Genomic DNA, 19,977 nt, shown 5'->3' on the forward strand with positions numbered 1-19,977 from the left:
GAACACGGAAGTATCTGTCAGTTAAAAAGTTCTTAAGGAAGGATGGTACATTGCCTCGGAGGCCTAAGGAGTGGGCTTGGGCCAAAATATTATACCTCCAAGTTGTGTCATATGCCTTCTCAAGGTCAAAAAATATGGCAATAACTGAGTGATTATTCGCAAAGGCATTACGAACATACATATCCAAGCGTAGTAAGGGGTCTATGGTAGAACGGCCCTTACGAAAGCCATACTGACTAGCGGAGAGACTGTTGTGTGTCCCTAAATACCACATTAAACGTCGATTTACCAGACGTTCCATCACTTTGCAAACTGCACTAGTAAGAGCGATGGGACGATAGTGGGAGGCATCATGTCCTGTAGTACCCGGCTTGCGGAAAGGGAGAACAATGGCAGATTTCCACAGCTGGGGAAGAACTCCTTGTGCCCAAATAAGATTGAAGGGGTGTAAGAGGACTACAGGGGCTGACTGATGTAAATGTTGTAACATACGTATATGAATGTTGTCAGGCCCAGCTGCCGATGATCGGCAAGCTGAGAGTGTTGCCTCCAGTTCCTGAAGTGTAAAAGGCACATTATACTGTTCTTCTCTGAGAGAAAAGTCCAAGGGTACTAACTCTCTGGCAGACTTTGGGGAAAGAAACAAGGGGCATAGATGGAGCCCCCGGGAAATACGGACCAGATGAGTGCCAATTTCAACGGCAACGTCAAGAGGGTTTGCTACATCAATACCGGCGACCCGTAGAACAGAAGCCGGGTAGGAGAGTATTTACCACTCAATTTTCTCACATTTTTCCAGACTGCACTCATAGAGGAAGCAGAGGTGATGGTGGAAACAGTCTCACCAGCAAGTGCATTTAGCGTCACGGACGACACGGCGAGCGATCACACGCTTCTGCTTAAAATCAAGAAGTCTCTCATTGGTTCTATTGTATCGGTACCTGCCCCATGCAGCGCGTTTCCAACGTACTGCACAAGCACAAGCAGGAGACCACCAAGGCACGCACTTCTGAGAATGTCTGCCTGAGGTTTGGGGTATAGAATGAGAAGCTGTGGTATAAACTGACGTCGAGAAGAGGTGTAGGAGCTCATCAATGGAGGATGAAGAAGGAACCTCACTAAAAGCAGTGAGTTGCGAGTAAAGGTCCCAATTTGCCCGATCAAATTGCCAGCGAGGGCTACGGAAAGGTGGTGAATATGAAGGAGAAGTAAGAATGATTGGAAAATGATCGCTGTCATGTAAGTCCGGTAGAACAGACCAGGTGAAGTCTAGTGCAGTGGAGGAAGAGCAGACTGATAGATCGATGCAAGATAGAGTATGAGTACGAGGATCAAAATGGGTGGGAGTACCCGTATTTAAAACACGGAGGGGATGAGAGGCGAGAAAAGCCTCCAACTGGATGCCATGTGAGTCACAATGAGACCCCCCCAGAGGAAATGGTGGGTGACTCACAAAATCGTAATGACACGATTGCAAACAAACCATACCCCGGCCGGGATTGAACCCGCGGTCAGAGAGTCTCAAAACTCCAGACCGTCGCGTTAGCCACTAGACCAGCTAGCCACAAGAAGATTCGTCCAACTAGGTATATTTCTGCACCATCAACATGACTCACGAAATCGTCTAGTGGCTAACGCGACGGTCTGGAGTTTTGAGACACTCTGACCGCGGGTTCAATCCCGGCCAGGGTATGGTTTGTTTGCAATCGTGTCATTACGATTTCGTGAGTCATGTTGACGGCAGTGAGGGGACTTGAGCTAGAGTTCGTCACGGCCACGCTAGCTGGAGATTCGTCTGTAAAAACTTGCATTTGTGGTCACAGTGGTGCCTATGCTACCTTCCTATGGTGTAGAAATATACCTAGTTGGACGAATCTTATTGTGGCTAGCTGGTCTAGTGGCTAACGCGACGGTCTGGAGTTTTGAGACTCTCTGACCGTGGGTTCAATCCCAGCCGGGGTATGGTTTGAAATGGTGGGTGTTAAAATCACCAAGTAACAGAAGTGGTGGTGGTGGTAAGGATGAAACTAGAAAAGCAAAATCTGGGATAGAAAATGCTCGAGAAGGAGAGAGATATAAAGAACATATTGTAAACCACTTATTCAAGTGGATATGGGCTGCAGTGTAATGCAGCGAGGTGTGGACAAATAGTTGACAGTACGGAATATCATTGCGTCGAAGAAGGGCACTTTCATTAAAGGTCCCGTCTGAGAAAGGATCTGAAGAATACAATAAATTATAGCCTGAGATAGGTTGGAAAACAGCTGAGTGTAATTTTGGTTCTTGTAAGCAAGCACCAACAGGGAAAAACCTGGAAAGCAACATCTGGAGCTCACCCCAATTACCCCTGAGGCCACGGATATTCCACTGTAAATAGGCCATGATTGGCAATGAAGAAAATACCAGGAATCCATAGGGAAGGGCACCTACAGACTAGAGGGGTTAGAAAAGTCAACATGTGGTGGCATTGGAAGAAGTTCAAGCAGCGAAGGAACGGAGCGTTGCGAAGAATGGAGTTGTGAAGATGGAGGAGAGGGAAGAGAAGGAACAGGAGGTGAATCAGTGTCCATTGAAGGTTTAGTCTCTGCAATATATTCTGAAATGGCTTCAAGTGTTTCTGAATTCAAAGATGTATGGGAGGCCATATTGGAGGTAGAAGGAGGAGGGTGAGTAAAGATTGGGACAGTAATGGACTGTACCAAAGTAGGGGGGGGACGAAAGAGTGTAGGGGACTGGAGATGAAGTGTGGGGGGGGGGGACAGAAGTGGCAGAAACCTGGGAGGTGGCAGAAGAGGGAGAAACTTGGGAGGGGACGGGGGTGGAAGGCATAGTACGAGGAGGAGGGTGAACCTCCACACTTGTAATAGAGCCAGAGAGAGGGGAAAAACTAGGCACAGAGACTGGAAAGGTAAAGTGTGGAGGTGGAAGAAGGGAAGGAAGGGGCAAAGAAGATTTGAGCAATGTGGATTTTTTGGACTTCTGAGAAGTAGAGGGGAGATTGGTATAAGGTGTCTTACGAGGTCTTGTCAATACTGGGGCTTGTGAGGAAGGACGTGAAGATGTAAGAACAGACTGAGTTGTAGTCGGGACGTCAGAGCCAAGGACAGCAAAAGGATTAGATGCCGGAGTGGCTATGGGAGGGGTAACAACAGAGGAGGCTGCAGAAGATGGGACCCCAGAAGTGGGGGGATGTTTTGAAACACGAGAATAAGAAACACGGGGTAGTCTTCCTTGGAGGCGGAGATGAGTAACTGCCATAGCATAAGGGAGACCTTCTGCCTCTTTGAGGCAACGGATTTCACGCTCATTTAAGTAGACCTGACAACGGCGGGAGTACGAAGGGTGAGCTTCATTACAATTAAGGCAAGATAGAGGTTGACTGCAAGCTGTATTAGAATGGTCGTCGGCACCACAGACTGGGCATTCGGCTACAGATCTGCAATATTTCGCTGGGTGACCAAAACGCCAGCAATTTCTACACTGTTGCGGTGTAGGGATCACCTTTTGAACTTGTAACCTATGTCCCGCGACATAAACAGAGGATGGGAGTTCTCGGCTGTCGAAAGTTAATCGAGCCACATTGCAAGGGTAACGTCTCCGCCCACGGGCAGGAAGGACATAAGTGTCGACTTTGAGGATTGGGAGATCCTGGAGTTCCAGCTGTTCAAGAATGTCATTGCCACATGACTGGAAATTCTGTTGGACTATGGTATGGGGCAGAATGACAGTACCACTACAAGAATTGAGAGAAAGATGTTTTTCAATAGTGATAGGAGTAGTATCGATATGCGAAAGGCGAGAAAGATCATGAGCTTGGGTAGCATTCTGGACAGTGACGATGTGCGTACCACTCTTGAGAGCATGAAATGAAATATCTCTACCAACATGACGCAGGAGCGCTTTGCCAATACTATGGTCAGAAAGATAGGCAGAAGAAGAAGTCGGTCTTAAAGTAAAGAATTTAGTCCATTGTGTGGTCCGAAACTGAGCGTGGAGAGGGAGTGCATGACATGTCGGTCTTTTCCGAGTAGAATGGGAAGGTAACGAAGGAACATCATCAGGAGATTGACGTTGGCATTTAGGAGTAGGACCAGAGTTGGTCCGTCTTGAAATGGGCTGGTGATTCGAAAATTGCCGTACCGTAGAGGGAGAAGCCGGAAGCATAGTCAAAGGAGAGCGGAGGTCAGACAAATCGAAGGAGTCAGTCGAAGCCCCGGTACCTGAAGCGGGTGAGGAAACAGCACCAGCAAGAGGTACAGGGGCATCAGGAGTGTCCGAAGAGTGGTCTAAAAACAAGGCAGGGTCAGAATGGGGTGCGGTATCAAGAAGGGGCCCGGGGGTAGTGGGTTCATGGATTGGGTTCTCCATGGTTAGGTTACTCCTTTGCTTTTTGTTTTTAAGAAAAAAAAAAGAAAGAAGAAAATAAAAATAAAAAAAAGAATAAAAAAAGGGGGTAGCGGGGAGGAATAGTTCCCAGGAGGAATGAAAGGGCCGGAAATCTCCCTCTGCACCCAAGAGGACCTCAGCTTCCAGAGATACACCCGTCGCCCGAAAGACACCCAAAACTACACTCCAGGATACCGGAGAGGGATCGGGACATCCCCAGGCGATCCAGATTCCACGGCAAACTACGCCACCGCCAAGAACCTCAACGGAATGGGATGGACCCCGGTATCCTTTCCCCTACCTAGGAACTAGCATGCTTGTGGGAGAAATCCCAAAGGCCAAAAAGAGGAAGGGCAGAAGGGAGGGGTGGGGAGGAGGAGGAAAGGAAAAAGGGGAGGATGGGGAAGATGGGATAGGGAAGGGGGGATTGGGAGGTAATTAGGTTCGGTCTGAGGAAGGAGACCGACAGGTCTAATTCCTCAGACCAAGAGCCTCTTCACCACAACAAGGAGCCCCCCTTGAAGAGGTAAGTGTGAGAAGACATAAGTAGTGTCATCTGTGAACAGGACTGGTTCAAGGAGTTGAGATGCATTAGGGAGGTCAGTGATGTAAATGAGAAAAAGGAGCAGGCCAAAGACACTACCCTGGTATCCATTGTTAAGATAAGATTTTATGTAATCGAGGGAGTATCCTCTGATGCAGTAATGTTCTACTTTTAGGTGTAAGAGAGTGTGGTATACAGTGGACCCTCAGTTATCAGCCATTCCTGTTATCGGCAAACTCAGTTACAGGCCAGTTTTTTGGCTTCTAGTTATCAGCTGTTATTTCGTGTATTGGCCTTATGGGACGAGTACACCTACCTGCTGGCAGCCGCTAGCATCAGTCTGGCTGTGTCTCTGGGCGAGTGAGGAAGCTTCTGCTCTTTCATCCAAACATTTCACTATAATCCGTTGTTTTTGGGGGCTATTTATCAAGTGCAACTGTGAAATAAGCCACCATGGCCCCCAAAGAAAGTTCTTAGTAAAGATAATTTGGAATAGAAAGTGACAAACACGATAGAATTCAAGGCAGGCAGGCATAGAAGCAAGGAGTGTAGCAAGCATGCAGGGAGTGCAGCAGGCATGCAGGAAGTGTAACAAGCATGCAGGGAGTGCAGCAGGCATGCAGGGAGTGTAGCAGGCATGCAGGGAGTGTAGCAGGCATGCAGGAAGTGTAGCAGGCATACAGGGAGTGTAGCAGGCATGCAGGGAGTGTAGCAAGCATGCAGGGAGTGCAGCAGGCATGCAGGAAGTGTAACAAGCATGCAGGGAGTGCAGCAGGCATGCAGGGAGTGTAGCAGGCATGCAGGAAGTGTAGCAGGCATGCAAGGAGTGTAACAGGCATGCAGGAAGTGTAGCAGGCATGCAGGGAGTGTAGCAGGCATACAGGGAGTGTAGCACACATGCAGAAAGTGTAACAGTCATGCAGGAAGCATAGCAGGCATGCAGAAGTGTAGCAGGCATACAGCGAGTGTAGCAGGCATGCAGGAAGTGTAGTAGACATGCAGGGAGTGTAGTAGGCATGCAGGAAGTGCATCAGGCATGCAGGGAGTGTAGCAGGCATGCAGGGAGTGTAGCAGGCATGCAGGGAGTGTAGCAGACATGCAGGGAGTTTAGTAGGCATGCAGGAAGTGCATCAGGCATGCAGGGAGTGTAGCAGGCATGCAGGGAGTGTAGCAGGCATGCAGGAAGTGTAGCAGGCATGCAGGGAATGTAGCAGACATGCAGTGAGTGTAGCAGACATGCAAGAAGTGTATCAGGCATGCAGGGAGTGTAGCAGGCATGCAGGGAGTGTAGCAGGCATGCAGGAAGTGTAGCAGACATGCAGGGAGTGTAGTAGGCATGCAGGAAGTGCATCAGGCATGCAGGGAGTGTAGCAGGCATGCAGGGAGTGTAGCAGGCATGCAGGAAGTGTAGCAGGCATACAGGGAGTGTAGCAGCCATGCAGGGAGTGTAGCAGGCATGCAGGGAGTGTAGCAGGCATGCAGGGAGTGTTGCAGGCATGCAGAGAGTGTTGCAGGCATGCAGAGAGTGTAGCAGGCATGCAGGAAGTGTAGCAGGCATGCAGGAAGTGTAGCAGGCATGCAGACTGGTGTTACAGGCATGCAGGGAGTGTAGCAGGCATCCAGGGAGTGTAGCAGGCATCCAGGGAGTGTAGCAGGCATGCAGGGAGTGTAGCAGCCATGCAGGGAGTGTAGCAGGCATGCAGAAAGTGTAACAGGCATGCAGGGAGTGTATCAGGTATGCAGGAAGTGTAGCAGGCATTCAGGGAGTGTAGCAGGCATGCAGGAAGTGCAGTAGGCATCCAGGGAGTGCAGCAGGCATAAAGGGAGTGTAGCAGGCATGCAGGTAGTGTAGCAGACATGCAGGGAGTGTAGCAGGCATGCAGGAAGTGTAGCAGGCATGCAGGAAGTGTAGCAGGCATGCAGACTGGTGTTACAGGCATGCAGGGAGTGTAGCAGGCATGCAGGGAGTGTAGCAGGCATCCAGGGAGTGTAGCAGGCATGCAGGGAGTGTAGCAGCCATGCAGGGAGTGTAGCAGCCATGCAGGGAGTGTAGCAGGCATGCAGAAAGTGTAACAGGCATGCAGGGAGTGTATCAGGTATGCAGGAAGTGTAGCAGGCATGCAGGGAGTGTAGCAGGCATGCAGGAAGTGTAGTAGGCATCCAGGGAGTGCAGCAGGCATAAAGGGAGTGTAGCAGGCATGCAGGTAGTGTAGCAGGCATGCAGGGAGTGTAGCAGGCATGCAGGAAGTGTAGCAGGCATCCAGGGAGTGCAGCAGGTATGGAGGGAGTGTAGCAGGCATGCAGGGAGTGTAGTTTGTGGAGTGACTCTCAAGCTGGTTCTAGTGGCATTAAAAGACAAAGAAGGGAAGTAACCCCCAGAGAGGGCTTTGCTACCTGAATTCCTTATGGAAGGGGATTCCCCTTCCAAACAATAATTCCTCCCTCTTTCCTCTTCCCTATCTTCCAGAAGCCAGCATTAGTCTTCAATAAAGGTACCTGGAGGTTATTCCGGGGATCAACGCCCCCGCGGCCCGGTCCATGACCAGGCCTCCTGATGGATCAGGGCCTGATCAACTAGGCTGTTACTGCTGGCCGCACGCAGTCCAACATACGAGCCACAGCCCGGCTGATCCGGCACTGACTTTAGGTATCTGTCCAGCTCTCTCTTGAAAGCAGCCAGGGGCTTACTGGCAATTCCCCTAATGCTTGATGGGAGGCTGTTGAACAGTTCTTTTCCCTGGACACTTACGGTGTTTTCCCTGAGTGTACCAATGGCGCCCCTACTTTTTATTGGGGGCATTTTGCATCGCCTGCCCAGTCTTTTACTTTCGAAGGAAGTGATTTCTGTGTCCAGATTTGGGACCATTCCTTCCAAGATTTTCCAAGTGTAGATTATGATATATCTCTCCCTCCTACATTCCAACGAGTACAAGTCAAGTGCTTCCAAGCGTTCCCAGTAGTTAAGGTGCTTGACAGAACTTATACGTGCAGTAAAGGATCTCTGTACACTCTCTAGATCTGCGATTTCACCTGCTTTGAATGGAGATGTTAATGTACAGCAGTATTCCAGCCTAGAGAGAACAAGTGATTTGAAAAGGATCATCATTGGCTTGGCATCTCTCATTTTCTTTGTTGTGATCCTTGAAAGTGAGATCCTCAGACATTACTACTCCCAGGTCCCTTACATTATTTTTCCGCTCTATTGTATGGCCGGAGTCAGTAGTATACTCTGTTCTAGTTATTATCTCCTCCAGTTTTCCATAACGGAGTAGTTGGAATTTGTCCTCATTGAACATCATATTGCTTACCGTTGCCCACTGGAAAACTTTGTTTATATCTTCTTGGAGGTTAACCGCGTCCTCAGCAGATAACAGCCTCATGCAGATCCTAGTATCATCCGCAAAGGATGATACGGTGCTGTGGTGTATATCTCTGTCTATGTCTGATATGAGGATAAGGAATAAGATGGGGGCGAGTACTGTGCCTTGTGGAACAGAGCTCTTCACTATGGCAGCCTCCGATTTAACTCTGTTGACCACTACTCTGTGTTCGATTTGTTAGGAAGTTGAAGATCCATCTCCCCACTTTCCCAGTTATTCCTTTAGCACGTATTTTATGGGCTATTACGCCATGATCGCATTTGTCAAATGCTTTTGCAAAGTCTGTGTATATTATATCTGCATTCTGATTTTCTTCCAGTGCATCCAAGGCCATGTCATAGTGATCCAGTAGTTGTGAAAGGCAGGAGCGACCTGCCCTGAACCCATGTTGCCCTGGATTGTGCAGATTTTGGGAATCCAGGTGATTTGCAATCCTGCTTCTTAGCACTCTTTCAAAGATTTTTATGATGTGGGACGTCAGAGCTATTGGTCTATAGTTCTTAGCTAATGCTTTGCTGCCACCTTTATGGAGTGAGGCTATATCCGTTGTTTTAAGTGACTGGAATTTCATCCATGTCCAAGCTCCTCCTCCATAGTGTACTTAGAGCACGCGAGAGGGATTTAATGAAAACAGAGTTCCACGAGTCTGGGCCCAGGGCTGAGTGCATAGGCATGTTGTCAATGGCTTTCTCGAAATCTATCGAAGTTAGGGTAATGTCGGAAATCTGGCATACATTTATGGAGTTTTGAGGCTCATTCATGAAGAAATTATTTGGGTCATCGATCCTCAGACCGATTAGTGGTTCACTAAACACAGAGTCGTACTGGGATTTCAATATTTCACTCATTTCCTTGTTGTCATCTGTGTAAGTCCCATCCTGTCTGAGTAAGGGCCCGATACTAGATGTGGTATTTGCCTTGTTTTTGGCATATGAAAAGAAATATTTTGAATTTCTTTCAATTTCACTAATAGCTTTAAGCTCCTCCTGCCTCTCCTGGTTCCTGTAAGAGTCATTTAACTTAAGTTCGATAGTTTCCACTTCCCTGGTCAGCGCCTCCTTTCGTGTATCAGATATTCTAGCACTCCTGAGGAGCTCAGTGACTCTTCGTCATCTTCTGTAGAGGGAGCGTCTTTCTCTCTCCAGTTTACTCCTGCTCTTCTTCTTTCTTAGGGGAATATGCCTAGAACATGCTTTGGCTGCCAGGAAGTTGATCCTATCAAAGCACTGGTTTGGATCCATGTCATTTAAGACATCTTCCCAACATGTTTCCTTTAGGACATGGTTTACCTGGTCCCAGTTGATGTTCTTGTTGTTGAAATTGTATTTTGTGAAGACACCTTCACAGGTACATGCATTCTGCTGATCAGGACCCCTATGCATGTGCGTCTGGACTTCGATTAGGTTGTGATCGGAATTAGTTGTTTTTTATATTCTTATGTCTCTTATTAGGTCCTCATTATTTGTGAAGATAAGGTCAAGTGTGTTTTCTAGTCTTGTTGGCTCCACTATCTGCTGGCTTAAGGTGTGTTTTTCGCAGAGACTTAGTAGCTCATGTGTGTGTGACCTTTCATCTGCGCTACCTCCGTGGATTGTTTCAGCTATAACATTATTTACTACATTCTTCCATTTTGTATGCCTTAGGTTGAAATCACCAAGCAGTAAGATGTTTGGGGATGGAGCTGGAAGGTTTTCCAAACAGTAATCAATTTTCAGTAGCTGTTCCTTGAACTGTTGTGAGGTTGCATCTGGTGGCTTGTATACAACCACAATGACTATGTTTTGGTTCTCGATCTTTATTGATAGAACTTCAACTACCTCATTTGTGGTGTTCAGCAACTCCGTGCAGATAAGGGACTCTTTGACATACAGGCCAACCCCCCCTTGTTGCCTGTTTTTTCTGTCGCATCTAAAAAGGTTGTAACCACTTATCCATATTTCACTGTCAAAGTGATCTTTTGTGTGAGTCTCTGTGAAGGCTGCAAACATTGCATTAGACTCCTCTAGAAGTCCACTGATAAAAGGTATTTTGTTGTTGGTGGATGGCCTAAGGCCCTGTATATTAGCAAATATGAACGAGGTTGTATACTGTGTTTGTTGGGGGGATTTTGTTATTGGCATCAGTAGTTGTAATTCTGGAGGGCCATGGGTGGCCACTGGCTGCGCCTCCAGGCCAACAAGGCTCCAAGGTGGTGGACTATTTTTGTTATTTCCTTCCATTTTCTTTTTCCGTTTCCTGCCACTAAAAAATCACCTGGAGTTGGGTTGTCGTAGCTACTATTGTTTGTCTTGTGGGGTCTGTGCCTCCTGGTCCCTTTTAGATGGTATGCAGGGCAGTCGATGTTGTAACACTGCTTCTGGAGGACCGAGGAGTGGCACATTTTTGGGTGAAAGAAAGTACAGGAAGAAGAACGACACACTCCTTTAGACAGGAGGTCGCTACATTTTTTGGGATGCTCAAAGTTGCATGTCCCATTTTTTTTCCCTGTTATTCCATGCTTACAGATGCCCCAAGCATAATATTTGCACAAATTCACCTTTGGTTGAGAATTGTTGGGAGGTGTGTTGTCAATTTCTGCAGGTTCTGGGACTGCACTATAATCCTCAGTATCCAAGCCAGGGCCACCCTGTCCTGGATTCCATCTACTTTCCCCAGTAGAGGAAGGAGGAGACTCCTCTCCAACATCTGTACTGTGTGCCACGGTCTTGTGCAATGATGGTTGTATATTTACGGTTTTAGATGGTTGTATATTTACTGTTTTTGTGTAATACTGATGTAATGATGTACTGATGTAATACTGATTTAACTGTTTAAAAAAAAATAATTTTTTTGTGAATATTTTTGTCTGGAATGGATTAATTGTTTTTTTTTTTTCCAACAAGTTGGCCGCCTCCCACCGAGGCAGGGTGACCCAAAAAGAAAGAAAATCCCCAAAAAGAAAATACTTTCATCATCATTCAACACTTTCACCACACTCATACATAATCACTGTTTTTGCAGAGGTGCTCAGAACACAACAGTTTAGAAACATATACGTATAAAGATACACAACATATCCCTCCAAACTGCTAACATCCCGAACCCCTCCTTTAGAGTGCAGGCATTGTACTTCCCATTTCCAGGACTCAAGTCCAGCTATATAAAAATAACCGGTTTCCCTGAATCCCTTCACTAAATATTACCCTGCTCACACTCCAACAGATCGTCAGTTCCCAAATATCATTCGTCTCCATTCACTCCTATTGAACACGCTCATGCATGCCTACTGGAAGTCCAAGCCCCTCGCACACAAAACCTCCCTTACCCCTTCATTCCAACCTTTTCGAGAACGACCCCTACCCCGCCTTCCTTCTACAGATTTAAATGCTCTCCATGTCATTCTACAACAATCCCTCTTCAGCCCTCTGACTAATACTTTTATTAACTCCACACCTTCTCCTAATTTCCACACTCCAAACTTTCTGCATAATATTCACACCACACATTAACCTTAGACAGGACATCTCCACTGCCTCCAACCGCCTCCTCGCTGCTACATTTACAACCCAAGCTTTACACCCATATAAGAGTGTTGGTACTACTTTACTTTCATATATTCCCTTCTTTGCCTCCATAGATAACGTTTTTCGACTCCACATATAACTCAATGCACCACTTGCCTTTTTTCCCTCATCAATTCTATGATTAACCTCATCTTTCATAAATCCATCCGTCGACACGTCAACTCCCAAATATCTGAAAACATTCACTTCTTCCATAATCCTCCTCCCCAATTTGATATCCAATTTTTCTTTATCTAAATTATTTGATACCCTCATCACCTTACTCTTTTCTATGTTCACTTTCAACTTTCTACCTTTACACACACTCCCGAACTTATCCACTAACCTTTGCAATTTTTCTTTAGAATCTCTCATAAGCACAGTATCATCAGCAAAAAGTAACTGTGTCAACTCCCATTTTGTATTTGATTCCGCATAATTAATTGTATTTACATTAATTCTTATGGGAAATATTATTTCGGTTTTAGGCCGAGCTTCTGGAATGGATTACGGCCGATAACCGAGAGTCCACTGTACTTTGTCAAACGGTTTCCGTAGGTCTATGAAGAACCCCAGAGAATATTCATTTTTTTTTTTTTTGAGGACAGTATAAAGTATTTTGTGCATTTGTATAATAGTATCATTAGTACTTTTTTTTGACCTAAACTCAAACTGGCAGGGGTTGAGTATGTTGCAGGATATTAGGTAATAGTCATTTGTTTATTATTTTTTTCAAAGATTTTAGAGAGTGAAGGTAGGGTTGATATAGGTCTATAGTTATTCAATAAACCTCCTTTGAGGATAGAAGTAACTTTGTTGTCTTGAGTATGGATGGGAAGGTTGAGGACTCATCAGATTTTTTAAACAGTGTTGCAATAATGGGTGACAGCACATGGGCTGCTTTTTTGTTTATGAGTGGTGGCAAGTTATTTAGGTCTTCTGTCTTGTTTTTTGATGATTTAATGATGAGTGAGACTTCAGTGTAATTTGTTGGGGCTAGATATAAAGTATTCGGGTGATTACCAATAAGGTAGTCTTTCAGCTGGGTATTTGAGCTTGGGATTTAGTTAGCTAGCTTTGATCCTAAAGTAGAGAAGAAGACATTAAGTTTGTTTGCATTGTCTGTTGACTTCATGTGAGGTTCATCTGGTTTCATTAAATTTATCTCACTGTTTCAAGACAATTTTCTAGAGCCCAAAATTTCAAAGAGGATTTTCCAGTTCTTTTTCATACATGTACCTCCTTTTATTTCATTAAATCTATTGGCATAATACAGTCGTTAAGACTTACGTATTAGGTGTATCATTTTGTCAATTCTTTAGTTATCAGGCCTAATCTGAACTGCTGATCTAGAACAACTGATCTAAAATAGGAATCAAAGTGGGCAAAACCGCCGATAAGTAAATACCACTGATACAGCAAAATTCACGAAACGTAATTTCATCAATTTTCCATCAAATTTCATACTTTTTGTTTTATTACCTTCAGAAAAATATTCTCTACCATTGTCTAAGAAAAAATAACAAAGCATTTTTTGGAAAGTCTTCGATGCTGTGGATAAATTTCAGATCGGGGGTCTGGACAATGAAGGGGTTAAATGTTGTACTATATTACATCATTATAGACATTTTCGTTAATCCATCTCTAACATTTTTTTTCAAAATTATATAAGAAACACACTCCATATCATATAAACCAAATATATACAATCTTAGTTAAATAAATTAACATAATTATGACATGTGGTAAATGGGTGGGCATAAAGGAGTGTACGGCAATAACTACTTTAACACATTTTCTCTAGTGCATGTATAACACCACCAAAGAAACTGTGTATAGTATTACTGGAGGGAGCTGTATAAAACTTAGATAGTAGGATGGTAGACAGCAACCACCCAGGGAAGTGCTACCGTCCTGCCAAATGAGTATAAAACAAAAGCCTGTAACTGTTTTACATGATGGTAGGAATGCTGGTGTCTTTTTTCTGTCTCAAACATGCAAGAGTTCAGGTACATCTTGTTACTTCTACTTACACTTAGGTCACACCACACACGTATATACAAGAATATATACTATACACACCCATCTGGGTTTTCTTCTATTTTCTTACTAATTTTTGTTCTTATTTCCTCTTATCTCCATGGGAAAGTGGAACAGAATTCTTCCTCCGTAAACCATGCGTGTTGTAAGAGGCGGCTAAAATGCTGGGAGCAAGGGGCTAGTAACCCCTTCTCCCGTATAAATTACTAAATTTAAGAGAAACTTTCGTTTTTCTTTTTGAGCCACCCTGCCTTGGTGGGATACGGCCGGTGTGTTGAAAGAAAGAAGATTAAAAAGAGAAACTTTTGTTTTTCTTTTTGGGCCACCCTGCCTCGGTGGGAAATACAGTATGCCTTCATTCATGGTATCATTTGCTCTAAAAAGGGTGTATTGCATGAGAATGGGAGTGTTGTTGCTATGTATTCTACTGCACCAAGGTGAAGACAACTTGTACACAGTGTAAGGTGTTTGTATTGAGGGGGAAAAGCTCCACAAATGTATGCATAATGCATCAAGCACCAACAGCAGCCAGTGCACATGTATCAAATATGTATAAATCCAACCGCCCACCCAAAACACTGACACTATATACACATTTATAAAGCACCTGCCCCACGGTGTCTTAAAATACAGCCTCTCCTCACTTAGCAATGTACTCGTTTACCAACACATCAGATTTATAACGGGCTCTCTGACCAGTATTCATACCTAAATAATGTACACCTACCATCCGACTTACGACCTGCTCAACTTACGACCACTCGACTTACGACCGTGTTTTTTATGCCAAATTTCTGGGAAATAAACAACTATTTGTGTTGTACACAGTGTTTATCCTAAACCTTACAGTATAAATAGAGTACTAACAGCATAAAAAGTAAAGTAAAACATGAAATACCAAAATAAAACAATAAAATAAAGTCATTTCAAAAATGTTTCGTTGATATTCAGTAGTAAAGTTCGACTTACGACCATTTCGACTTACGACCGGTTTCACGGAACCGAACTCAGTCATGAGTCGGATGGTAGGTGTATATATTACAGCTGATTTCATCTACTCTGTTTATTTCAATATACAGTACACTATTGTATAAACATTTAAAAATATATCAGAAATGTTATAAATGGTGCAAAGGTGACATTAAAACAATATCAAAGAGGGTTGACACAAACTCACTACCATCACAGTACAGTGGACCCCCGCATAACGATCACCTCCGAATGCGACCAATTATGTAAGTGTATTTATGTAAGTGCGTTTGTACGTGTATGTTTGGGGGTCTGAAATGGACTAATCTACTTCACAAATATTCCTTATGGGAACAAATTCAGTCAGTACTGGCACCTGAACATACTTCTGGAGTGAAAAAATATCGTTAACCGGGGGTCCACTGTATTATCCTCACTTAACGACAAACTCGTCTAACGATGTGTTCCTAGGAGTGGAGCTCCATCGTTAAGTGAGGAGAGACTGTAATACATGTAATAATAATAATCTTTATTTCTACAAATGAAACTGGGTGTGTTGCCATAAGCTCTGCATCTCTCTCTCTCGGCTCCGTTTCAGGTGGTTTAAAGTTATTATGTACATAGTAAGGCTTTTACTTCAACCCTTAAACTATCCAAACATAGATCTACGTTCATGTGTAGTGCTCCAGATGTAGAGCTACATCCGATTTTACATGCTTTCTTGTGTAAAAAAAAAGTAGATCTACGATCAGAGCGCTACGCATGTGAACATAGATCTATGTTTGGACAGTTTAAGGGTTAAATGAACTCTAAGGAGAAAGTGTTGCAGAAAAATTAGAATTGCTACACCAGTGAACACTAAAGTTATAAGAAAACATGATAACCTTTTTGTTGACATGGAAAAGCTTTCACTCATGCAGATTGAAGATCAATCTAGTCACAACATTCCTTTAAGCCAAACCATAGAACAGACTTTTGTGGCTGTAAATTAGAGATACTCTTACCTTCCTTGGATCAAACCTGATTACCTCAATTTACTCTGCCCTGTACAACCCCTATGGATTTACTGCTTCCCCATATATGCAATGAAATAATAAGGCTTGAAATTTTATTTATTTTTCCAAACAATAATTTTAACTAGGGCTACATAAGATAAACTATATTTTGTTGACTTTTTTTTTTTTCCAGAAAATTCACATCTTATATTTCAGGAAATATGCTAGCCAACACCTGCACAGTACACCAAGGTCTCAATTAGTACAAGTTTGATTAGTACAAATTTCAATTTAGTGCAAAATTAATTAATGTTACTTTCCTCAAATTCTAAATCATGCCCAAAATTACATATAATTCGAATACTAGTGTGAATTTGAATAATGAGACCACTTCACAGGATTCAGTATTGGCACTAACTGAGACCTAGCTGTATTTGTAACTAAGATAATATTTACCTGAACTTTCTTCACAACTGGATCAAGCAGTTCAGCATCAGAATTCTTTTTTAGCCCAGAAGCCTCATCAATGTCAGAGTTCTGTAATGGAAACAATTTCAGCCAGGTAGAACACTGTGTAATTGTAAATGTTAAGTATTAATAAAACCTACTGATCTCATACAGCAGTTACAGGAAATCTGATCACAGGAATATTGTCCTTGCCTACCAAAAATACAAGTCATGCATAACTATGATTCAATATTACTTTCTACAGAAGAACCAAAAATGCATTTCACTACTTAATATTTGCTCTATTTTCTATCCTAGTAATACTAGTAATACTATTACTAGTATTACTAGGATAGAAAGTAATGTAATGTAATGCTAGCAATACTATTACTAGTATTCCATCGCTTGAGCACAAGAAATCGCCAAGTCAACTGTTTCAACTACAAAATAAATTGGTAATTTGGCCAATTTAATGCAAAGTTCAAAATATTCCAATTTCAAAATAGGGTCCAGAATAAACAATGCAGGCATTCCTGGCACTAAACTAACATTTCCTCTGTTCAACAGTCACATTTTCAGGCTTTACAAATGAATTCCATTTTGATTTTTTATTCACATAATGAATTTTTATTCAACCAAAAAATAGAAGATTTACTGTTATGCAATATTGTAATAATTGTATAAATAATATCACCACATTTGTGAGCGTATATTAGACCCACCAGCTGGCGTGTATTAGACGTGTGAGGTCATTTGTTTACTCTCGAACATCGGCAAACATTTAACATTTCCGCTACTTTGAGCTCAGTTTCAAGCCATTTTCAGTACTAAAAGCAATCAAAATCATCTCTATTTCTGTAATATATCTTCCATTCTATCAAATGAGACCAAGAAATTGCAAATACAACTATAAAAAACATACAAAAAAACACTGCAAAGTCCCTGTTTTAATCGAAAATTATGGTCTCAGTTTTTTCTCCCATTATGCACTGTGTGCTGCAGGATTTGTTTTATGTTGTGCACACATACCACATAGATGTATTCTCTCATATTCTTTCTTTCTTTCAACACACCGGCTGTATCCCACAGAGGCGGGGTAGCCCAAAAGGAAAAACGAAAGTTTCTCCTTTTACATTTAGTAATATATACAGGAGAAGGGGTTACTAGCCCCTTGCTCCCAGCATTTTAGTTGCCTCTTACAACACGCATGGCTTACGGAGGAAGAATTCTGTTCCACTTTCCCATGGAGATAAGAGGAAATAAACAAGAACTAGAAAGAAAATAGAAGAAAACCCAGAGGGGTGTGTATATATATGCTTGTACATGTATGTGTAGTGTGACCTAAGTAGAAGTAGCAAGACATACCTGTAATCTTCCATATGTATGAGACAGACAAAAGACACCAGCAATCCTACCATCATGTAAAACAATTGCAGGCTTTCATTTTACACTCACTTGGCAGGACGGTAGTACCTCCCTGGGTGGTTGCTGTATACCAACCTACTACCTACAATTCTCTCATATCTAGGCCCAAATTTACCACTCACAGCTTATCAGAGTGAGCTGAGCTCATGGTGTAGATCTACGGTGTGGGCCCTCAACGTAAAGCCATAGATCTATGACACAGACCCTGAAAGGGTTAACAAGCATGGGGAGGGGGAAGGGGGCAGGCAAGTGACACACACACACTCCCCAAACAATTACCACAAGTATCTATCACTACCAATGCAGTGATATACACAATCATTTACAACTGTAACAAAATAAACACAGGTGAAACATCCTGAGACCTCCACAAATGCATTTCTCAACACCAATACATCAGCAGAAGTGATGACTTGAATGCTTGCATTTTACACTGAAACTTCCAAAACAACTCAATTAGCTACAAGAGTGCACTACTCATTGTCAATGAAAACACCCAGACCTAGAAACCTCAAATCAGCACTCATCTGTATATCCACAAATTTCAACCAAAACAACAGTTTTTTGCAAGGAAATTTCTACATCATTTTCCCCACACACACACAAAAAAAAAAAAAATTCAGAGGAGCACCCCAACAGACCTGCCAAATCAAACTAGGCAGACTCCACACTCACCACTTGTCGCACAACTTCACTTCACTATGCTTACTATAAATATATACTAACCCCTTCCTCTCTCAGATTATACAATAGATTGTTATATTACACGATAGTTAGCTTCCTGAAAATGCCGTGTTAGGTAAATCTATGTTAGATAAACTGAAGAACTTATGGGAAAAATAGGATTACATTCCTGGGATCCCCAAAGAAGCCAAACAACTTTTTTTTTTAGATCTCCAGATCTTACAAAAATAAAAGTGAATATGCAACTGTAGTTCATTGTCGTGATGTATTATGACACTTATGCAACATATGGGAATCTTTATTGAAGCAATGTTTCACCACACAGTGGCTTCATCAGTCCAATACAAAGTAGAAATGTGTAAGGAGAGGAGGAGATTGAGGTAATCAGTCCCTTACACATTTCTACTTTGTATTGGACTGATGAAGCCACTGTGTGGCAAAACGTTTCTTCAATATAGATTCCCATATGTTGCACAAGTGTCTCAATTTTTCAACTTGTCAGTTTTCAAAACCATTCATCACACACGTGATGTATTATGTTGTTTTTACTGCTTATAACTACAAATGCAACAGAAATAATAATATTTCTTACTTTAAATTGTGGGTGCTGGTGTTTGTGAATGATTGTGAAGAGAGTGGAGAGTTATGTTGTGGCCCTACTGGGCTGAGGTGGATGACAGAGGTTCTGGTACTGAAGTCGATGGTTGTACTGGAGTGTGCATAAATTCTGTAATGGATTTCTGTTCTATTTTACCCTGCAGAACATTATACTACAACTGACGGTAAGGCATCAGCTGCTCTAGACACCGTTTTAGGGTCCTCTTCAGTGAAAATGTCTAACTTTAAGTCAATCAGTCAGTCAGTCAAATCAGTAAATCAGTCAAATCAGTCAGTAAATCAGTCAAGTCAGTCAGTAAATCAGTCAAGTCAGTCAGTAAATCAGTCAAGTAAATCAGTTAAGTCAATCAGTTATTCATCACACAAACTCATATATTTACCTCATTCTTTTTAATTACACAAAGTGATGCTTCATTACGGTCACAGGCTATCTCTTGTCTAATACATACAGTGAAACCTCAGCTTATAAATTTAATCCGTTCCATGACCTTGTTCATATCCCAATTTGTTCATATGCTAAGTCAATTTTCCTCATTTAAATTAATTGAAATGGCATTAATCCATTCCAGCAGAATTCCTGCTCTTAGGAGGTACAACAAAATACTTCAATATGTACTTAACTCAGTGGTGACCTGTACCTAACTCAGTGGTGACCTGTACCTAACTCAGTGGTGACCTGTACTTAACTCTGTGAAGACGTGTCTTGTGTGCTCTCTGTGAACTGAACCAAGATGCCCTCCATCGAGCAACTTTACCAGCAGCTTAAGGAGGAATTGAGGGTAGCGAAGATAGAGATATGACGATTGACTGAAGAAAACAAGAGGATTCATAGTAGCCCTCCTGTCGTGAGTCCTCAGGTCAAGAAGGGAACCTGGACAGTGGCTGGACAGCATGGAACGAAGTTGACAATCAAGAAGACGAATGGAAAAGTAGAAATGATGAAGAAA

General features: G+C 42.9%; 1 protein-coding gene across 2 annotated transcripts in view; it reads right to left on the reverse strand.

Moving 5' to 3' along the window:
- The window catches only part of Rrp6 (exosome component Rrp6), a 142,582-nt gene that overhangs the window by 74,516 nt on the left and 48,089 nt on the right, over positions 1 to 19,977 (reverse strand). For both annotated transcript variants that reach the window (XM_053783791.2, XM_053783790.2), the window contains exon 4: positions 16,313 to 16,393. In XM_053783791.2, the coding sequence (XP_053639766.1) occupies positions 16,313 to 16,393 (81 nt within the window). The remainder of the gene's footprint in view (positions 1 to 16,312; positions 16,394 to 19,977) is intronic.

The sequence above is a fragment of the Cherax quadricarinatus genome, chromosome 33 (assembly GCF_038502225.1).
Source record: "Cherax quadricarinatus isolate ZL_2023a chromosome 33, ASM3850222v1, whole genome shotgun sequence".
NCBI classification, from domain to species: Eukaryota; Metazoa; Arthropoda; class Malacostraca; order Decapoda; family Parastacidae; genus Cherax; species Cherax quadricarinatus.